Below are 19,357 nucleotides of genomic sequence, written 5' to 3'. Positions count from 1 at the left end.
TGATCTTGACCCCAGGGGCCCACCCAGGGGAGGATTTCAAAGAAGCCTCAAAGAGCCCACACCTCCAGGCTGAGCTAATCCTCTAGAAAGATGGGGGTGGGCAAACGGCAGCAGAGAAGCTGTGCTCGCTCTGGCCTCCTCGCTCGCTCTGGCCTCCGGCCTCCGTGGCTTGCACAGTGGAGGACGGGAGAGGAGGGCCTCCACAGCCAAACCTGCCTTCTGAACCGGCCAGGGGTTCTGGAACCTGGAGCCTGGTCTGGGTGCTGCAATGCGGCCAACTCAGGAGGTCAACCCAGGCCTGCCAGGGCAGTGCGGGTGGCGCTGCCCCGCAAATTAGGATCTCCTGGGGGAGCTTGGAACCCATGCCTTCGCTGGGCTCCCGCCTCACACCAGTGAACTCAGAACCCTCAGTCAGGATGCCCAGCCACTGGGCTCAATGTGCAAACTCACAACGTTCACAGCAGGGGACAATCGGGAGTAATAAGTAACCAGGGCCTGGTGTGATGGGGTGAGCGCGGCAGGGGCTGAAACAGAGAGCGCATGCCCCGCTGAGTTCAAAAAAAGAAGACTCTGGAAACTGTTGCGCTAACCTGACAACAGCCCAGGTGAACCCTGCCAGCTGGACGGTGAGTCCTCAGCTAGCAGTCTAAACGCTCTGACCGTTACTGCCTGGGTGGAACATGCTGGACCCAGTTAGTAATTTTTCTTTTTATCAACCTAAGAGTTGATGTGTAAAAAAAAAAAAATCTAGACTTGGAGAGGGAGTTTCAGAGGTTGACAAAAATAGCAGCCAGAAAAATGTGATCCTAGCCCCTACCCCAGCACTGTTTCCCAGGAGTTCCTGCTGTCAGCTCCTTGCTGGTGACCGGCCCTCAGGGCGGCAGGGGGTGGGGACAGTGCTATGCAGGCCTCCTGCCTCCGTTGGGAGCTTGCTGCCACCCCCTGAGAGCTGCGACTTCGGGCTCCTCATTCCGTTTCCCGACGTGTCAGAATCCCATCGTAAGAGCGCCGGCCTCACAGGGTTGTAAGGATTCAACGCGATGCTGCGCGCAGGGCCCGCCCGAGGGCTGGACAGACAACCCCACCGCCCCTCCCGGCGGTCAGGGGCGCCCTCTCCTGGCCACTAGGAAAACTTGACATGTGGCAGTCTCAGTAGGAATGAGCCCTTTGTTCCCCAAGCGGAGCTGAGCAGGCCGGCAGTGACCCGCTGATGGGAGGATTTCAAAGGTCTGAGAAACCCTGGCTCCCGCGTTAAGTGAGGTGTGAAGGGCTGACACGGAGCCCCTGCTGACATCGGCAGGAGAGCTGGAGGGAGAAAGGGTTTGGCGGAAGAGGGAGGCAGGACAAACCTTTCTAGCATGGCTCTCCCAAGGGCCTAGGGCAGTGGCCAGGGACCCATGCCACTGATGCTCTCACCCCTAAAGCCCCAGCGGTAACCACCAGGCCATGGCCGCAGCTGCCTCACGTCAGAGCTGGGCAGGAGAGCGAGGAGGGCTTGTGCGATGGGCCCTGGTGAGGCCAAAGGCAAACAAGCCAGCATCCCGTGGAAGTGCTGGGTCAGGACTTGAGAACCGAACTGGCTGTCGCGCAGGCCTCCTGGGTGGCAACAAGCAAGTGTCCAAGCCTCTCTCGGCCTGTTTAGCCCTCAGAAAACGAGGGAGCTGCTTTAGATGGGTTCCTGCATCCCTTCTGGTTCTTGGATTCTAAACCGTTCCTGCTGTAGGGGAACGAAACTCCACCTTCTCATGGCTGCCAGGGCCTACCGGCCAAGATGTTCAGGAGAAGGCCTCGCAGTGCCGGCTTCCCGACACCCAGGAGGAAAGACGCAGAGGCTCAACTTAGAGAGATAGAGATATATTTCTTCTGTTGCATATTTCAGACTTCACACGGAGCTTTCAGGCACAATGCTGCTCTAGGTTCTTCTGAGAGCCCTGACAGAGTCCTCTTCCTACACTGCTCGCAGGGGCTCGCCCCTCCAGGGCGGAAGCCCAGGCCCTGCTAGCAGTTCTGGATACCGGGGAGACTCTGCATTGGTCCCAGCAGGCCCTGACCCCCTGCCTTGCCCATCAAGGGGTCAGACATGCTGGAAAGCCCTAGAGCCAGCCCCACCCCTTCTACTATAGTCCCCTGGCTACAAGAGGAGAGGCTGTCCCGCTAGAGTCCAGCTCTGCAGAGCTCCCCCAAATCACCTGGTCTCGGGGCCTCAGAGCCTGGCACGGCACTTGCACCCCCGTAGAGCCTCAGCCGTGAGCACCACAGGCCCAGGCTGGGGGAACGAGGGCCTGGAGAGTGAGGCAGGCCCAGCTTCCTCCAGAGCGACGGCAGATGGGCTTGTCAGGTCCCTGCTCCCCAGAGCCATGGCCCACTTCCTGGGGCTGCTCTGAGCCCTATTGCACAGTTTTCATTTCCAGTTCCTCCCCCTACCACCCATTAAAAACAAACAAAAAGACCCCCAAACAACAAGAAACCTAGAAGGAAAAGTGAGGAAGAGTGGGGCGTGGAAGCTGGAGCCCTTCTCCCCAACTTCCTGCCCCCCTCTGGTCCCCGGCAGACCCACAGCAGTAAGGACCACACCCACCTTCCCTGCCGTCTGCGGGGGCTCTTGATGGCTGGCAGGGGTGGCCTGCCTGGGCCTCTGGTTCTTGCCTGTGGGGAGGGGACACCCCTCCACTGTCTGTAAGGTGCGATTCCCCGGGTCATCCGGAGGCGCGGGCTGGGGCCCTGCTACCTGAGTCGCCCATCCGCTTTGACGGGCCCCAGCTCTGATTTGGGGTCGGGGAACACAGAGCTCCAGCTGCTCAGTCTGCAGAGCTCCAGGGAGGGGCAGGCGGAGGGGCCCATGGCGCACAGTCCGGCCACAGACCAGAAGCCACTCAGCTCCCCATCTGTCCAGGCCTCAAGTGCTGGGCCGGTGAGCTCCGCGTGCCGGCGGGCGGCCTCCTCCGCGGGCTCGGGCTGAGGCAGGTTCAGGATGCCGCTGAGGCCCTGGAAACTCTGCTCCATGTACTCGTTGTGGGGCGGCCCGGCGTGCAGCCAGCTGGCATCATCTGGGGGTGCAGAACAGGCGGTAAGCAGGCCCCGCCCCACTGATTCCCCGAAGGCCAGGCCCTGGGACTCAGGTCTGGGCGCCCCAGCGCCTGTCCCGATTCTACCAGGGAGTCACACCTCGCTGAGCGACCCGTGACCTTGCGCTATTCCGCAGAACCTTCTGTGCCTGTAAAACTGTTCGTTTTTATAAAATCAAGACTAGAATCTCTGAATTCCCAACTTGAGGATTCAGAACAGTGGGATCAAGGCACTCTGGAAGATAAGGTAACTTTCGCATAATAACGGTCTGCTCTCGGTCCCCTGTGCCCCTTCTCAGCCACCTCCAGGGGTTCCCAGAGCCACCAGAGGCCCCACCCTCGGGCCCTTGGCTGTGGGGCCCTTCACGCTTTGCCAGCCTCCCTTCCCACCACCCCTTACCTCCTACCCCCTCGACTCCCTGTTCCCCTCATGCACCAGACGCCTGCGGGGTTTGTCTCCTGAGCTTAGAACAGCCTTCTCGGTCTCCCGCATCAGGCTCGGAGTCCCAGGAGAGCAGGGGTGTGGCTTGTCCCCAGGACCCCTTCCCTCTCGGGGTTACTCCTGACCTTCTCCGTGATAAGATGCAGCCAGAGGGAGGAAACACCTACGTACCTCGTGAGCACTGACTATACACAAGCCACGTTTACCCCGATGCTCATCTCCCGGGGCTAGCTGTGCTAGGCCCCTCTTCAGGAAACCCGAAGCCTGTGCCTGTGCTCAGAGCCGGCTCCCTCAGCCTCAGCCACGTGGGGGCTGGGCCATGGGATCCTGCCTACCCAGCCACACGGTGGCCTGGTGGCCCATCAGATCTGCTGCCCCAAGAAGGAGGAACCCGGGAACCAAGAGGCCCCGGTCAGTCTCTGTGGCACAGAGAGGCCAACTATCATGTATTGAGAAGCCAGAGCCTGGGGCTGACACCCAGACAGGGGACAGGAGGAGGGACAAGGTGGCCCCACAGAGACAGAGAAACACCTCTGGTTCCCAGGGTGCATGGGAGGGGACCGGAGACACTGCCTGGGTTCTGGGGGACAGCCCTGCATGCTTCCAATAATTTCCCCGTTTTACTTGAGCTGGTTGGAGTGGACCTGTGTCCCACACACCCCGGAGGCCTCCAATAGTTCTATCCCTACTTTACACGTAGTAAGACCGGGACTCAGAAGGCCAAGTAACCTGCCAAGGATAAGGTCCCACTTAAAGTGTGAGAGCTACATTCCAAAGCCAAGTCCACCTGACCACAAAGCTTGCCTCACTACCCCCGCCACAGTGCGGCGATCCTAAGGGACAGACCATGCAGGCCCCAACCCGGCCCCTTCCCTTCGAGGGTCAGCTCTGATGGTCTGCCTCTTGGGACCAGTCATCTGCTTGGCGAACACTATTCTGTCTGGCTTCTGAACCTAGATCCTTACCTTTCCTGAGAGGTAGTTTGCGGTTGAAGGTCAAGGGCAGCACGAGGAAGCGGGTCTCCCCCAGGGGTTCCCAGAATTGTAGCAGTCGAACAGTCCAGGCCCCCGGCCGCAGGGGCCGGCTCAGTGGGGGCTTGTACTGCGTGACCTCGGTATCCGCGTCTACCGCGATGTCGTACGACGTGGCCACCACGTAGGTGGGGTCAATCCACACCACGGTGGCAGTGAGGTTGGGGCCCCGGGCCCAGCGCTGCATGGCCACAGGCTCATCCAGCGGCCCCAGCAACCCCCCAAAGTTCCGGAAAAGACGCTCTTTGGGGTCCCACTCGGTGCCGACCTGTAAGGAGGGAGGCCGCTGGGCAGGATTCTGGGGGGCAAGTCCTCTCTACGCTGATGCTGCCTCTAACTCTCCGTGTGACCTCGGCCAGTCCCTCTACCTTTCTGGGCCTCAGTTTCCCCATTTGCAGAACGAAGGGCTTGGACTAGGATTTCTCTAAGATCTTTCTCAGCTCTGAGATTTGTTCTAGGCTCCTGCTCTGGCCCGCTCTGTCGTGGTGGGGGTGGTAAGGCAGAGATGAGGTGTGCGGCCCCGCCCAGAGACCATCCCCGCACGAAGCCACGGCCTCTGAGAAAGAGCCGGAGGACACTCCAAAGCCTACTGGAATACCAAAGTCCCTCTAGAAGAGAATCACTGCAGTCTAGAAGACGGGGCTCGCGCTGCAGAGCAACTACGGTCCCCTCCCTGCTCAGTGCGTGTCCTCTGTGCTCCTCTGCGTGCGCCTGCCGGGGAGACACTGGCTCCACCGCTGGGAAAGAAGAGCCCGTGAACCCAGTCCTGAAAGGCGTAACCCAGTCCTTATCCCTCCCTTGGTGCCTGTCCCCCTCTTCCCACTACCCCGAGTCTTGCTGGGGGTCAGGAGAAAGCAAGGGGAGGACCTGTCCCACCTCCAAACTCTGGAGCCGGCTGGCCTGGTCACTGCGCCCCAACAGCTTCAGCGACCCCTGGGGCATCAGCCACATCTCAAGCGTCTCTGCCGGCCCCTGGGCTGAGGGCTGCACCGCCTGCGTCACCAGGTAGCCCTGGAAATGGTCGTCATAGAAATACAGGTGCACGCTGGACGGCAAGCCCCGGGGCTCAAACCTAAGAAGGTTCCAGCAGGGAGAAAGGGAGATGCCATCAGCACACCTGACTTGGCCTGGAGTCCCAGGGAGGGGGCTCTGGGGGTGTCCCATCCCCAGGCACGTCCTGTGCCCCAGATCTCACACCCACAGCACCTATGTGCCTGGCTCTTGCTCTCTTCGTTTTGTTCGCATTTCCCCCAGCTTCAGACTGGGGGCTCCCCGGGGCCGGCGCTGTGTCTTTCTGACTGGCCTCCCCACAGGGCGCCACACGCGGAGGGCCGGCGACAGGTCAGAAGGAGGTCTCACCTGCAGAGTGGGGTGGCCAGCGGGGGTGTTGCAGTGGCAGCATGGCGCAGGCTGAGGCGGGCGAAGGCGGTGTAAGCGGTGAGCATGACGTCGCTGAGGCCACTGGGGCCGTCGGCCACGTCGTAGGTGTTTTCCCAGTAGGCCTTGAGGGCTGGTGTGCCCGGCGGGTAGCTGCCGTACAGGTGGAAATCCAGGATCTCCAGGACCTCCTGGTTCACAGTCGACTCAAACTTCCGGGCGAAGAAGGTGGGTCTGGAGACTTGCTGGAGTGGGAGAGGCAACGAGGGTGAAGGGGTCTGGAGGTCCCCGGAGGCGTGGCTAGGGTTGGGGGGGCCCTGGCAGCACTGCCTAGAGATCAGCCACCCCCCGGGGCCCTTCCTGCTGCCAGCAGAGCCTCGGAACCCGAGAGCTGCTGCAGGGGAAGCCCCCCGCCCCCCGCCCCAGATTCTCTGATGGGGGCTCAGCCTGAATCCTTTCTTTCCCAGAGAAAGGCCACGGGGAGGCTGGGCCCGGGGTCCCGGGGAGGCACCTGCAGCCGGAGGAAGTCCTGCGGCTTGAAGTCGTTGGGCGAGCAGCCGCACCAGTCCACGATGTGCTTGTACTGGCACTTGCAGCCCAGCCTGCGGTTCCAGTTGGTGACCCGCAGGTTGTTGTCCACCAGGCTCTCGCACGCCGGGCTGTTCTCCAGCACCGTGTGGAAGAAGGACTGCGGGCGCGGGGCAGGGGGTGAGCCGTGGGCGCCCTGTCCCACAGCCTCCCCGTCCCACAGCCTCCCCGGCCTCGCGGGGTTGGGGAGGGACCCGGGTCACCCACCTCGGCGGGGAGCAGCGTGTACGTGTAGAACTGGCGCAGCTGGGCCACCAGCGGGTCGTCCGTGTACACCACGTACTCCACGAAGCTGCGCGTCAGCACGAACCAGTCCGAGCCACCGTCCACCACGATGCCCGCCGGGATCTGCCGCTCGCCCAGGCGCCACATGTGCGAGTCGCACTCGTGGAAGAGCCGGTCCAGGCCCTGTTTCTTGATGAACCTGCAGGGGTGCAGACAGCCACGAGGAGGGTCATGGGGGGCAGGGGCAGACAGGCCACGGCGAGGGTCGTGGGGGACAGGGGGCAGACAGGCCACGACGAGGGTCGTGGGGGCCGGGGGGACAGATGGGCCATGACGAGGGTCATGGGGGGCAGGGGGCAGACGGGCCATGATGAGGGTCGTGGGGAGCAGGGGGCAGGCGAGGGTCGTGGGGGGCAGGGGGCAGACGGGCCACGGCGAGAGTCGTGGGGGGCGGTGGGCAGACGGGCCACGGCGAGAGTCGTGGGGACCAGGGGACAGGCTTTCTCGTGCGCCCAGGGACCAGCATGCTTCAGTCTGGGCTTGGTTGGGAGGCTCTGCCATGAGGCCGTGTGGGGGAGGGGCTGTGATGAGACCCCTCACCTGGAGTTGTCCCGGCCGTGTGACTTGAGGAAGTTCTTGTCCCGGTTCTTGGACAGGAAAGCCACCAGCTCCTCGTTGGTTCTAGGGAGCGGATGGGGCACAGGTAGTGTGTGTAAGGGGACTGGCTCGGGCTCAGGCTGCACTCCCCACCCCGGCACCCACTGCCTTCACCCTCTGCCGCTCCCTGCCTCCCGGAGAGCTATCCCAGCCACGTGCCCGGGCCCCGGATAGTGCTCGGGGGTGGTGGGCACCCGCAGCCTCCTCCACCCCTTGCCCTCTGACTGTGCGCCCCAGGTCCAGGGCTCTGCGTGCTCCCTAGCCTCTTGTTACTTGCGATCCTGACATCACCTTTCACTGGTGCCTCCCCCAAACCGCGGCTGGGGTCCAGGGACCAGAAGGAGGCCTGGGGAAGGCAGGAGTGGAGCAGGCCCCTCCCTCCGCAAGGACGCCCTCCCTCCACTCTGGAGGAGTCGGAACACCGCCCCGCACCTGGTCGGGTAGTCGGTGGCACTGAGGTTGATGAAGAAGTCCCAGGCCCAGCCGGGCGCCTCCAGCAGGTCCTGCATGCTCCGCAAGTACATCCGCAGCAGGCTGGCCCCGCCCCAGATGGTGACCATGCGCCAGGGCGTCACCCGCACGTTGTCGTACTGGCGGGCCAGCTCCACCACCTCGCGGTGCAGGTAGTTGGAGCGCTGCGGGGGCACGCGGGGGGTACTCAGCAGCCGCAGGGAGGCCCCCCCCCCGGCATTACGACCTCCCCACCCCACCCCTAGGACAAGTGACATGGAATGGACAGACCACAGGGCAGGGCTCCAGCTCCTAACGGGCTGCTCCCCACACTCTAGGCCCGCTCCCCTATCTAGGGGCCCCCCGGGCAGATGAGGGAGCCTGGCTATGGGTGAGCTGCTGGGTCTTGGTGCGACTCGCTCAGATCCCTGTGTTGCCCCCCAGCAGTACCTTGTCTACATGGATGTAAAAGAAATGCTGCTCGTGGTAGACCGCCTTGAAGAGACGCTTGAGCTGGCGGAGGGCGCGGCCGTGAACCACTAGCATGTAGGCGATGCGCACCGGGGGGCCATCCACGGGCTGCTGGGCCCGGACCTCGTCCCACTGGATGCCGGGGCTCATCTTCCCTGAGAGGAGAGAACAGGGGCATCGATGAGGCCCTTCCCTGGGCTGCAGGGTCGGAGTGAGGTGGGAAGAGGGACCACCTGCCTTGCAAAGGAAGGACCTGGGACTTGGACCTGATGCTCCTGGCTCCTAGCTCGGCCTCTGCCGCTCAGTACACTTGACCACCAGCCTAGCCGGGGAGGTGGGCCCCTCTGAGCTTTCCCCCTCTGGGAAATGAGGGTGGAGAGCCCTGCCATGCCACCCCTCCCCGCCTCCCCCCGGCCTGGGGCGGCCACCCCTCCGCCCAATGGCTGTCTCTTCCTCTTACCAGCCAGGTGGCAGTGCCGGGGCACAGCCTTGGGCATGAGCTTCCCGGCCTGGTGCAGGCATACCACGTTGGCTATCTCCTGCTGGCACTGCTTGGAGCTGGCCCGGGCCAGGGCGGACAGCGCATCCTTGCCCACAATCTCGCACTTGGGGGTGAAGCCGTTGTCCGTGGGCTGCGGGGCGCCCTCCACGCTCCCCGTGTCTCCATGTGGTGGGAAGCCAGCCGCCCCAACCAGCGCCTCCCCAGCTGCCGCCCCGCTCAGGTTCTGGCGGCCTGGGGCCTCCGGGGGTGGGGCCGGCGGGACCCGGCGGCTGGCTCTGTGCCGGCTGGTGACGCCCCGTACCACCTTGGCCACGGGCACGCCGGGGCTCTCGGCGCGACCCCGCCAGCGCCCATGCCTTCTGCCCGCGCTGCCCCGCCGCCCGGCTGAACTGTCTGTGTCCTTGGAGCCCTCGCCGGGGTCCAGCGGCCGTGGCTTCCTCTGCCTTCCTTTCTGTAAAAGACAGGCAGACCCAGGTCACCGGGACAGTCGCTCTCCTCTCGCTGGTCAGCTCCCTGCTGGCCTCAGGCCTAGAAGGCCCAGCCTTCCCCTCTGCCCCGAGGAGTGCCATTCGCCGGAGGACGCTGCACAAGGAGCACTTCCGCGGGGAGGCCTCCCTGACCAGCCGGCCGAGGGAGTGCCGCCCTGCCTCCGTGGCACCACTGCACCCCCGTCCCCATGTGCTCACGCCACAGGCCACTGCGTCTCCCTTGTGCTTTGGAATCAGGCACCGCTCTCTTTTTCAGCAAATAGGAACATGAATGTCACAAAAGAAGGGCATGGAGACCCTGCAGAAGACACAAGAGTCCCCAGCCGGCTGTGGCTGGGGACAGACAGAAGGACAGCGTTCTGCCAACTACAGCATTTCCATGGGGGAGTGCGGAGGCCGCGAGAGTAAAGGGGCCTGGCCTGGTGGGGAGCACAAAGGGGAAGCCCGAGACCCCAGTACTGGTGGGGTCCTCTGGGAGGCAGAGACCAAGACGGAGTCGGAGTGCATGACTTTCACTGCGTTAACACCCACAGACGGGGGAGTCGGCAGGCCAAGCCGTCAGACTGCCAAGCAGGCCGGCCCCGGTGTGAGAAGGGACAGAAGGAAGAGCTTCGGACAACAGTGCAGCTCGGGGAGAGCCTTGGCCAGCTGCTGGGAATGGCACAGATGGCACAAACCACTGCCACACGCGGTCACCGGCTGGAGGGCTGAGGCAGAGCGTCAAGGCGCCTGCAGCTGGAGGCTGGCACCTGACGGCTCCTCACGGCGGGTTCTCTCTAGAAGGGAAATCACGGCCGCCACACCTGCTTCCTGGCTCCCCTGCCTCTTCTCAAACCAGGCTCTTCCCTGGATGGCCCGGTCACACCTGAAAGGCAGGTGTAACCCACCCTCTTCTCCAGCTCTCCCTGTCCCCCTCCTCGGAGCCCTGCCCTGCTGGACCAAATCCCACCCACCCTTTGAGAGCCAGCTCCGAGTCCCCTCGTGCGAACCATCCCATTTGCCCCAGAGGGGAATGTTCCCCCCAGCAGGCTGGGCTCTCAGGGGACGGACTGTCACCCCAGCCCCATCCCCCAGTTTCCAGCGCAGTAGCTGGCACCCGGAGGACGTGTGGCTTGTGTCTGGTGGCTGAGGCATGGAAGGAGCGCGAGGCGCTGTATGACTGCTCGCCTGCCTACCTATCGTCTCTGAGCAGGTCCCTCAGCTATGAAACAGGACAGAGGTGTGAGCATCAGTGAGAGAGAGCGGGAGCTAGTGTGCTGGAAGGAGCTGTCTCCACCAGCCATTCACCAGGCCCTCGCCGTCCCCTGGGACCCCTCCTCCTTGGGCCTCCCTGGCCACATACCACAGGCCACGGGCCTTTTCTGGCCTGGCCTCTTGACAGATAGCATGACCTGCTGGTCTACAGCGCCGTCCTCACTAGACTGCCCGCTGCCCCCTGTCCGCTCCTTCTTAGCCTTCTTGGCCCACCCTCCCTTACCTCCCCATACCACGCTGGGACCCTTCCCTACCCTCGCTTCCTGGGCGACGTGGAGCAGCCGCTGAACTCCAGCCACTCTCAGCTGTCTCTCTGGCCCGGACTGCTCCCTGAACCTTCAGGTGTTGAACTGCCTGCTTGCCCCCTCGCTATCTCCCTGGGGAGCTTGACAGGGCTCTGCAACCCACGAGTCCACAAGCGAGCTCCACCTCTTCCTCCCCGACCTGCCCCTATGTCAGTCTCCCTATCCTGTGAACGGCAACCCCCTCCTTCAAGTCATTCAGGTCAAAACCTTTGGGGGGTCATCTTGGACTCTAGTTTCCCTCACACCCCGCATGGATCCCTCACCAGTAAGCCCTGGTGGGGCCACCCTCACGATACGTCCAGAGTCTGACCACCGCTCACGGCCTCCACTCTGGCCACCCCTGCCCAGCGCCCCTGGACCCCCTGCTCCTTCTCTGGTCTCCTGACGGGTCTGTTCCCATCCCAGCAGCGTGTTCCCATTAAAACAAGCCCCGCCACACCACCCCTCTGCTCCAAACCACCCATGGTCTCCCCTCCGAGGGCAAAACCCAAAGCCCCTCCAAGAGACCACAGAAGCTATGTGAGCTGTGGCCGGCCGCCCCTCCTGCCACCCCTCCCTTTCTGACCTCATCTCCTACTAACCTCGAGCTCACTCTCCTCCAGCCAAAGTAGCCTTCTCGGTGTCCCTCCACGCCACCTGCCACGCACTGCACGCACTGTCCCCTGTGCCTGGAGTGCCCTCCCCCAGATGTCCCCACTGCTATGCCTTGCCCCCTTCAATTCTTTGCTCAGATGACATCTTAGCAAGGCCCACCCTCACCCACTGGATGCAAACTCCAGCTCTCCTTCATCCTCGGCTTCGTTTTTCCCACAGCACTTACTTCCTTCTCTCATGCTAGAATGTATTTATTTCTTCTATGTTATTCTGTGTTTCTGCACTCACAAGAATGGCATGTCCATGAGGACCTAGCTTCTGTCGTATTGTTCACTAGTGCATTCCGAGAGCCCAGAAGAATGCGTCTGGCAATGGGAGAAATGGCAACAAATGTCGAATGAATACATGAATGAATGCATGAGTGTAAGACTCCTGGTACAGACTCAGCATTTGATAGATGCTAATATCCTCCTCATTATTATTATTACTATTACTATCCCTGGAAAAGGATTAGGAAATAGTCAAATGTGAAGTCAGGAGAGGTGCCAAGGCCCTCGGACACCATGGACTCTACCGGGTTGAGTTTCCGCTGGCTCTCCCCTCCCTGACCCCTTTCCTCCCCTCCCCATCAGAGCACAGCAGGCACCCCAACCGTCAGGCTGACAGCTGCCGTAGGGCCAGAGCCCCGCTCCTCCACCACGCACCCACACTCTGTGTGCACGGCACCCAGCCAGCCCTCTGATCTCCTGAGAGGTGCCGATGAGAGCTGGGGGTGTCTATCCCCATCTGAGGAGCTACTACAAGAGGCAGGGCAGGGTGGGAGGAGGCAGAAGACCTCCCTCTACACCCGCGTTGGGGAGGGCGCCCTGGACCGGGCAGCCCCCAGGAAAGGTGACCGCAGCCTGGATGAGCTGAGCGTAGGTCAAGGTGGTGGCGTCTGAGCCGGCTGCACAGTGGGCAGAGAAAGACATTCTCGAGCCTGGGTGGACAGAGGGGGCAGAGCCGCTGGGGGCGCTCGGGTGGAAGCCGGTAGCAGCAAGTCAGGAAGTCGGTCAGGAGGCCAGGGCACGGGGCACATGGCCAGGCTGGCTGCGGCGGGGGACAGGATGCGGGAGGAGATGGGCAGGCTGGTGCCCTGCACTGCGGCGGGGAGCTGGCCGACCCTGAGAAGGTCAGTCCCGCAGGAAGCTGGGGGACCTGGAGGCAGCAGTGAGGAATTGGGGGGTGGTCCCTGGTGGAGGGCCAGCACCCCCTCAGCCCCCTCCCACCAGTGCTCATATGGGCAACAGCAGGGCTCCATACTTGTGCCCCCAAGGGGACTTTCCCTAGTAGCCCTGAGGTCAGGGTCCCCTTTGATTCCTGAGGGTGGGGACTGGCCCTCTGACCTCTGGCCTGGATGCATTCTGGCCTTTGAGGTTCCCCTCCCCACTGAGGAGGCATTCAAAGTCTTCTGCCACTTCCTCGCTCTGCAGCCCTCCTTGGTATCCTTCTCGGAGCCAGAGAAGACAGAGTCGCTTCCCCCACACCCCACCACCTCCAGCCGTCTCAGACTGTGCTTCAAGTAAGTGGTGAGACCATGCTTGTGAAAGCTTTTAAAACCATAAAGTGGCTCTTCGGATGTTAATGGTCAGCCCTGGTCTCCACTCGGGCCCCTCCACAGATGGGCGGAGTGTGCGTCTGAAAGGCGCACCTGACCCCACCACCCTTCCGCTTCACCTACAGCGGCACCCGAACCCCTCCCTAGGGTCTCTAGGAGGTACCCTGGGCTAACTCTAGAACTTTCTTCCGGGGGAACGCGCCACACCCTCCCTCCCATTCCTCGAGGACACCCAGCCACGCCCACTCTCCGCAGGCTGCCCAAACTCTGCCCACCTCTTCCCCAGGATGACTGGCTTCTTCAGCGCGCACGCCACTTCCCGCCCAAGCCTTCCCCGACCACCCAGTTCCACCAGCACACACACACCCCCACCGAGTTTCCACTGTCAGTCTCTCCCTGCACTGTCTGCCCTCCGGAGCCTGGGCCTTGTCTACTTTGTTTACCTCCGTATCCCCAGTCTTAACCATCGTTTGTTGACTGACTGACCGAATGAATGAATCCCTATGCCCAGTGTGCAGAGCTGAGATCACGTTATTTACTGGCAGCGCTGCAATGTGCCAGGAACTCCTGCAAATACTTCACGGGCATCATTGTCGCTTCATCTTCACAACGGCCCAGTGCGAGACGTGCTGTCAGTACCCCCTCTTGAGGGGGGACACTGCTGAGGACTCAGGAAGGAGGTTGGGTGATGTGCTTGTGGTCTCACTGCCACTTGGCAGTAGTGCTGGAAGTAGACCCGGGACGGGGAGGTGGGTTGGTCGGACTTGGGGGCCCACCTTCCCAGGCATTATGCCACGCTGCCTGGCAACCCCCGGCTCCAGCGAGGGGGCTGCTGAAGAGGGCCAAGCACCCATGGCTGCTTGGACCGCACGACCTTCTGGTCATCGAGGATCTCTTCCGTTCCAGCCCAGTCCAGCCCTATCAGCTTCTGCCAGGAACCTGGACGAGGAGGTGGGGAGGTGGGATCCCAACTATTCTACTGCCCCAGTTCTCCGCCCCAGGCTGTGGGCAGGGCAGCAGGGATTCGAGGCCTGGACAATCTCTCGGCCCATTCAGAGACTCACAGAGCCAGGTAGCCGAGGGCCACTGGTTTCTGTGAAGTCTGAGATGCTGTGCCATGGCCCTCCCCGGAGCGGTCACCGGCCTCTGCTCGCACTTCTCCCTAACTACCTCAGAGAACGTCTCAACTGCCCAGTCTTCTCACACTGACCCCGAAACACTCTTCCTCCTCCTCCTCCTCCTCACTGGTCCGCACAGAACAAGCTCACGCCCTTCCGATGTCACGGAGCCAGCCTCCTCCCGCCCCACTCAGCTCCTTTTGCCGTTATCGATCTCGCATCACTCTGTTACAGCTCCCTCACCATCCCAGCCTCTCGGTTCCCCCCAAAAAGGCAAGGGCAGCCCTTCTCCCAGTCTCCACAACAGGCTTTCCGGACTGCCCAGATGTAGGAGGGGTAAGTGGATATGGAGGCTCCCTTGGCCTTCACACTGCCAGGTGGAGAGGCCCAAGAGGACATGGCAAGCAGAGCGTCTGACTCGGCTTAGAGGCACCAGAACCAAGGGGGTGGCAGAAAAGGTATTGGTATTGGCAGAAAAGCCCTGCCCTCTGGCCCACAGCTTAGGGCCAGGGTTTGGCTCACCTCCTGGACCTTCCAGGACCGCCCCAGACCCCACTGGACCCTTCCTGACCACCCTGGGAGGGGACGCGTCAGGGCCTTCAGCTGAAACCCGCCAAGAGTGAGTGACACTCTCAGGGCAGGGATGTGGGTACTGAGCTGGACAGGTCTGTCCCTCTGCTCTGGGGCCTGAGGCTCTGCTAAACCAGCCGATGCTGTCCCCATTCCCTAAGAGCTAGAGGCCCCCCCTCCCCGCCCATTCCCTAATGTCCTAAGGCCACTCACCAGCTCACTCCCCCCAGCCCTCTCCTCCAGAAGACAAGGCTTTCTTCAGACCCCAGGCTAAAAAAGCCACGCCTGGGGGACACTCTAGCTCTCTCCCTCGGGGTCACTCCCTGTTCCCTCCGTTGCCGTACTGAGTTCCAGCCCCGGGCTCCACTTTTCCACTGGCGGCTGCGCTTAAGGCGCAGCTGGGCGCGGATGCCCGGGGTCCCTCGGCCCCGCTCCTCCGCCCACGACGCGCACACCCCCGCCCCCTCCCAACTTCAGAAAGTTTGGCCTGGGGCTCCCCACCTCCGAGCAGGCTCGGGCCCGGCCCCACCTCCCGGTCCTGCTCCCCGCGCCTGACCTTCATAGCTCCCCGGGCCCGAGACCACCCCACCAAGCCCCGCTCCTCCCGCCCGGGCCCCCTGCCCGCCCGCGGCCCGGGCCTCCGGGTCACGCACCGCCCCCGCTCACAGTCCCTGGGGCCCTCCTGGGAAAGGGGCGCCAGGGCTCCGACGCCCAGCTCCCGGCAGCCGCCCGCGCCGGCACGCACGCGGCCCGTGCCCCACTTCCCCGGCCGGGGCTGCCCGCAGCCCCGCCAGGACCCCGCGCGCCCCCGCGCCCGGCCTGCCCGCCTGCCCGCCCGGCCGTCGGAGCACCTCGCCCGGCTCGTCCTCCTCCAGGCCGCTGAAGCTCCACACCACCAGGCCCTGCAGCAGCAGGATGGCCAGCGCCGTGGCGATCGCCAGCTTGTAGCGCCGCACCAGCTTCTGCACCCGCGCGCTCGCCACCATCTTCCTGCCCGGGACGCGGGGCGCGCGCCCGGCCCTGCAACCCGGCCGCGGGCGCGCGCCTGGGCGCGGACCGAGCCGGCTCCCCCCTCCCAAGGAGGCGGGCCGGGCGCGCGCCTGGGCGGGGCGGGGCGGAGGGCGGGGCCCACCGGTCCGAAATGCCGCGCCCCGCGGGCCGGGGGCGGAGCCTGGGTCCGCAGAGCCTCCCGCCCCGGCCGCGCCGGGTCCGCCTCTTTGGCGGTGCCTTCCCTGTGTGCGTCCGCGGCCGGCTCCTGGGTGCGCTCACCTGGTGCTGGACGGCAAACCCACCGTACCCGCGGGCGAGAGGTCGGCGGCCCAACCACGCGCTCGTCGCCTGGCGTCGCGGGGGGTGGGGCAACTCAGCCCCAGGCTGATTAGCTCTCCGCCCAGGGCGCGCAGAGAATGCTAGAGCGCCCAGAAACGCCGAGATGGGAGAGATTGTGTAAGTGCGACAGGCCGCTGCTTAAAAACCCTGGAGGCCGCACCAACAGGGCAAAGTCTAATTCCTTGAGTTGCATCCAAGGCCCCGCACAAAGCCTCGTTTCCTCTCGCCTCTTTTCATCGTAAGGTTCTTAAGGCCTCTCCTAGAGCCGTGGTTCCCAAATTCTAGGGTGCATCGGAAGCACCAGGAGGACTTGATAAGACAGATTGCTGCTCCCCACCCCCAGAGTTTCAGCTTTGGTAGATCGGGAGTGGGGCCCTGAGAATTAGAATTTTCAACAAGTTCCCAGGTGACGCCGATGCTGTAGTCTGGGAGCACACTTGGAGAACCGTTAGACCTTTGCATATCTGTTTTCTTTGCCAAGTGCTAGCAGCTGTTCCCCGCCTCAGTCCTCCACATCAATGGCATCCCTCCCACCAAGTGCTTCCCCAGCACTGTGCAGTTGAGTACTAACTACATAGCTGGTTGTGATTTCTCTGGGATCCTGCCTTACTCACTTTTGAATCCTTGGATGGGTGACATTGGACACCCAGCGGCGCTCAGTAAACGTCACAAACGAAAAAGGAGGTGAAGCCCAACTTGCTGTTTTAGCAGATGACCCTAACAATTTCTGAGGGTCTGGTATGTCCCAGCACTGCGTAGACAAGGTCTGAACGCCTGCAGCCCTTCCCTGAACCTGGCAGTCCTCGGAGAGAGGGAAGAGAAGCGGGAAAGCAGTGCCCAACAAAGCAACGTGCGTGTGCAACTGATGAAACCAAGCACTATGAGAAAGAAGCAGTAAAAAGAGCAAAACCAAGAGCGAAGATTTAAACTAACAACTTTAGGATCCACCACAGAGTGGTCTGGAAAAAGAAATGGTTAGTTTTTTTGTTTTTTGTTTTTTCCCTGAAAGCAATGATAAAGGGCTTTGGAAGTTGCCAGGCCATAAACTTGGTGAGGGAATTCTAAATTGTGATGAGTACGGGGATCCAGTTATTTGATGGCACTTAAATAAAACCTCTTTTAATCATCTCTGGCCCCTTTGGTATTTGTAATCATTCCATTCTTAAGCATTCGTTAAATGGGAGAACTGTAAACAATGTTTCAGATGACAGTTTGGCTACTTAAGAGAGCCTGTACCTCAAGGATTTTGGAAAACGTCAGTTGACATGCCAGCAATTGATATGTTAATTAAATATTGATCTTCTGTGCTCATTAAATCAGGTCCCCTAGGGACTTCTACCTGCCAATACTCCCCCCCCTACACACACACAATGAAAATAGCTTTATTTTCCACTGATTATTTAAATAGTATATACTCATTGTATAACATTAAAAACATAGAAAAATATAAGGAATAAACTAAAAGTTACCTGTAATCCCATCCCTCGAAATAATCATCATTAATATTTTGGTACATCCTTTCTCCCTTCTCTCTATGTGTATATAATTTTGTACGGATGGGGTCATATTACACATATGGCTTTTTAAATATATATTTTTTAAGATTTATTTATTAGAGAGAGAGACAGCCAGCGAGAGAAGGAACACAAGCAGGGGGAGTGGGAGAGGAAGAAGCAGGCTCCTAGTGGAGAAGCCTGATGTGGGGCTCGATCCCAGAACTCCAGGATCACGCCCTGAGCCAAAGGCAGACGCTTAACGACTGAGCCACCCAGGCGCCCCACTTTTTAAATATTTTTAAGTATTTCTCCCCCCTCCCCCCCCATGTTCCCAGCTTGGTTTACTTGCTTGGTTCTTTTTCTCACTTCTCACTTCCTTCCTTCCATCTTTCTCCTACTAATTCACACGCACGCACACACGTGCACACACACATTTTTCAATTTGGGGTCATTATATTTAAAAAGTTGAATCATTACATTCACTTCTCTGCATCTTGCTTTTCTCCTTTAACCATAAATACATAGTAGAAAGTCCCCCAAGTCGGATGAGACAGGTCTAACCCATTCTCTTTTTAATGGCTGTATAATATCCCACCCCTTCTTGAATGGGCATTTCTTGGTTTCCAGCTTTTGCCACTACCACAGGCTGTAGTAAACCTGGTTCTATGCAAATCCCTGTGCATTGATGCTTTTATTTCTATGGTAGGGTTTTCTTTCTTTCTTTTTTTTTTTTAAAGATTTTATTTATTTATTTGACAGAGATAGAGACAGCCAGCGAGAGAGGGAACACAAGCAGGGGGAGTGGGAGAGGAAGAAGCAGGCTCACAGCGGAGGAGCCTGATGTGGGGCTCGATCCCAGAACGCCGGGATCACGCCCTGAGTCGAAGGCAGACGCTTAACCGCTGTGCCACCCAGGCACCCCTATGGTAGGGTTTTCTATTTCTATGGTAGGGTTTTCTATTTCTATGGTAGGGTTTTCTATTTCTGTGCTAGGGTTTTCCAGGCATGGGCTTACTGGGGAAAAGGGAATTTAAAATTTTAATAGCATTGCCACATTGTTTTCCCAAATGCTGTGACGATTTACATTTCCAACAGCGATGAACGAGAGTCTTTCTTCCTGCATCCCTTCCAGCATCAGGTATTATCACCGTTTTTAATTTTTGCTAAACTGATAAGTGAGACGTGACCTCTTTGTTGTTGGGTTTTTTTTTTTATTTTAAGATTTTTATTTATTTATTTTGAGAGACAGAGAGTGTGCGAGAGCAGGGGAAGGGGCAGAGGGAGAGAGAGAATCTCAAGCCGACTCCATGCTGAGTGAGGAGCCCCATGTGGGGCTCGATCTCCCGACCCATGAGATCGTGACCTCAGCTGAAATCACCGATCAGACACTTAACTGATGGCAACCCAGACGCCCCTACATTTAGGTCTTAATCCGCCTGGAATTTGTTTTGTGTATGGTATGGGGCTGGGGTGTGCGAGTCTTTATTTAGCACTCAGGCCTGAGCACTGTCTCAGTGCCCATCAAGATTTTACTATTTTTTGTAACACACTTGTTACCGAGGTATAACATGCATAGATTGATTTCAGTTGGAGCATAGAAAATGTGAGGTTTGGGGCGCCTGGGTGGCTCAGTCGTTAAGCGTCTGCCTTTGGCTCAGGGTGTGATCCCAGGGCCCTGGAATCGAGCCCCGCGTCAGTCTGTCTGCTGGGAGCCTGCTTCTTCCTCTCCCACTCCCCCTGCTTGTGTTACCTCTCTCGCTGGCTGTCTCTGTCAAATAAATAAATAAAATCTTAAAAA

At 60.4% G+C, this 19,357-nt stretch overlaps 1 protein-coding gene across 1 annotated transcript; it reads right to left on the bottom strand.

Annotated features, from left to right (window-relative positions):
* Positions 1 to 1,838: 1,838 nt before the first annotated feature.
* Positions 1,839 to 15,767, bottom strand: XYLT2 (xylosyltransferase 2). Its single transcript, XM_026513130.4, has 11 exons — positions 15,586 to 15,767; positions 8,767 to 9,259; positions 8,286 to 8,461; positions 7,818 to 8,020; positions 7,329 to 7,409; positions 6,711 to 6,927; positions 6,427 to 6,603; positions 5,898 to 6,160; positions 5,415 to 5,610; positions 4,473 to 4,806; positions 1,839 to 3,047 (listed from the first exon to the last, which is right to left on the bottom strand). The coding sequence occupies exons 1-11, from the start codon at positions 15,718 to 15,720 to the stop codon at positions 2,725 to 2,727; spliced, it is 2,598 nt and encodes an 865-aa protein (XP_026368915.1). The 5' UTR covers positions 15,721 to 15,767; the 3' UTR covers positions 1,839 to 2,724.
* Between the last annotated feature and the right edge of the window lie 3,590 nt (positions 15,768 to 19,357).

The sequence above is a fragment of the Ursus arctos genome, unplaced genomic scaffold, assembly GCF_023065955.2.
Source record: "Ursus arctos isolate Adak ecotype North America unplaced genomic scaffold, UrsArc2.0 scaffold_24, whole genome shotgun sequence".
Taxonomy (NCBI): domain Eukaryota; kingdom Metazoa; phylum Chordata; class Mammalia; order Carnivora; family Ursidae; genus Ursus; species Ursus arctos.
This window is presented reverse-complemented; position numbering and strand designations above follow the sequence as displayed.

Excerpts from the sequence above, each read along its gene's own strand:
- XYLT2 (XM_026513130.4), bottom strand. The coding sequence starts at position 15,720 with ATGGTGGCGAGCGCGCGGGTGCAGAAGCTGGTGCGGCGCTACAAGCTG. Across the intron at positions 9,260-15,585 it reads AGGAGGACGAGCCGGGCGAG|AAAGGAAGGCAGAGGAAGCC; the intron begins GTGCTCCGACGG and ends TGTCTTTTACAG. Across the intron at positions 8,462-8,766 it reads CCGGCACTGCCACCTGGCTG|GGAAGATGAGCCCCGGCATC; the intron begins GTAAGAGGAAGA and ends CTCTCCTCTCAG.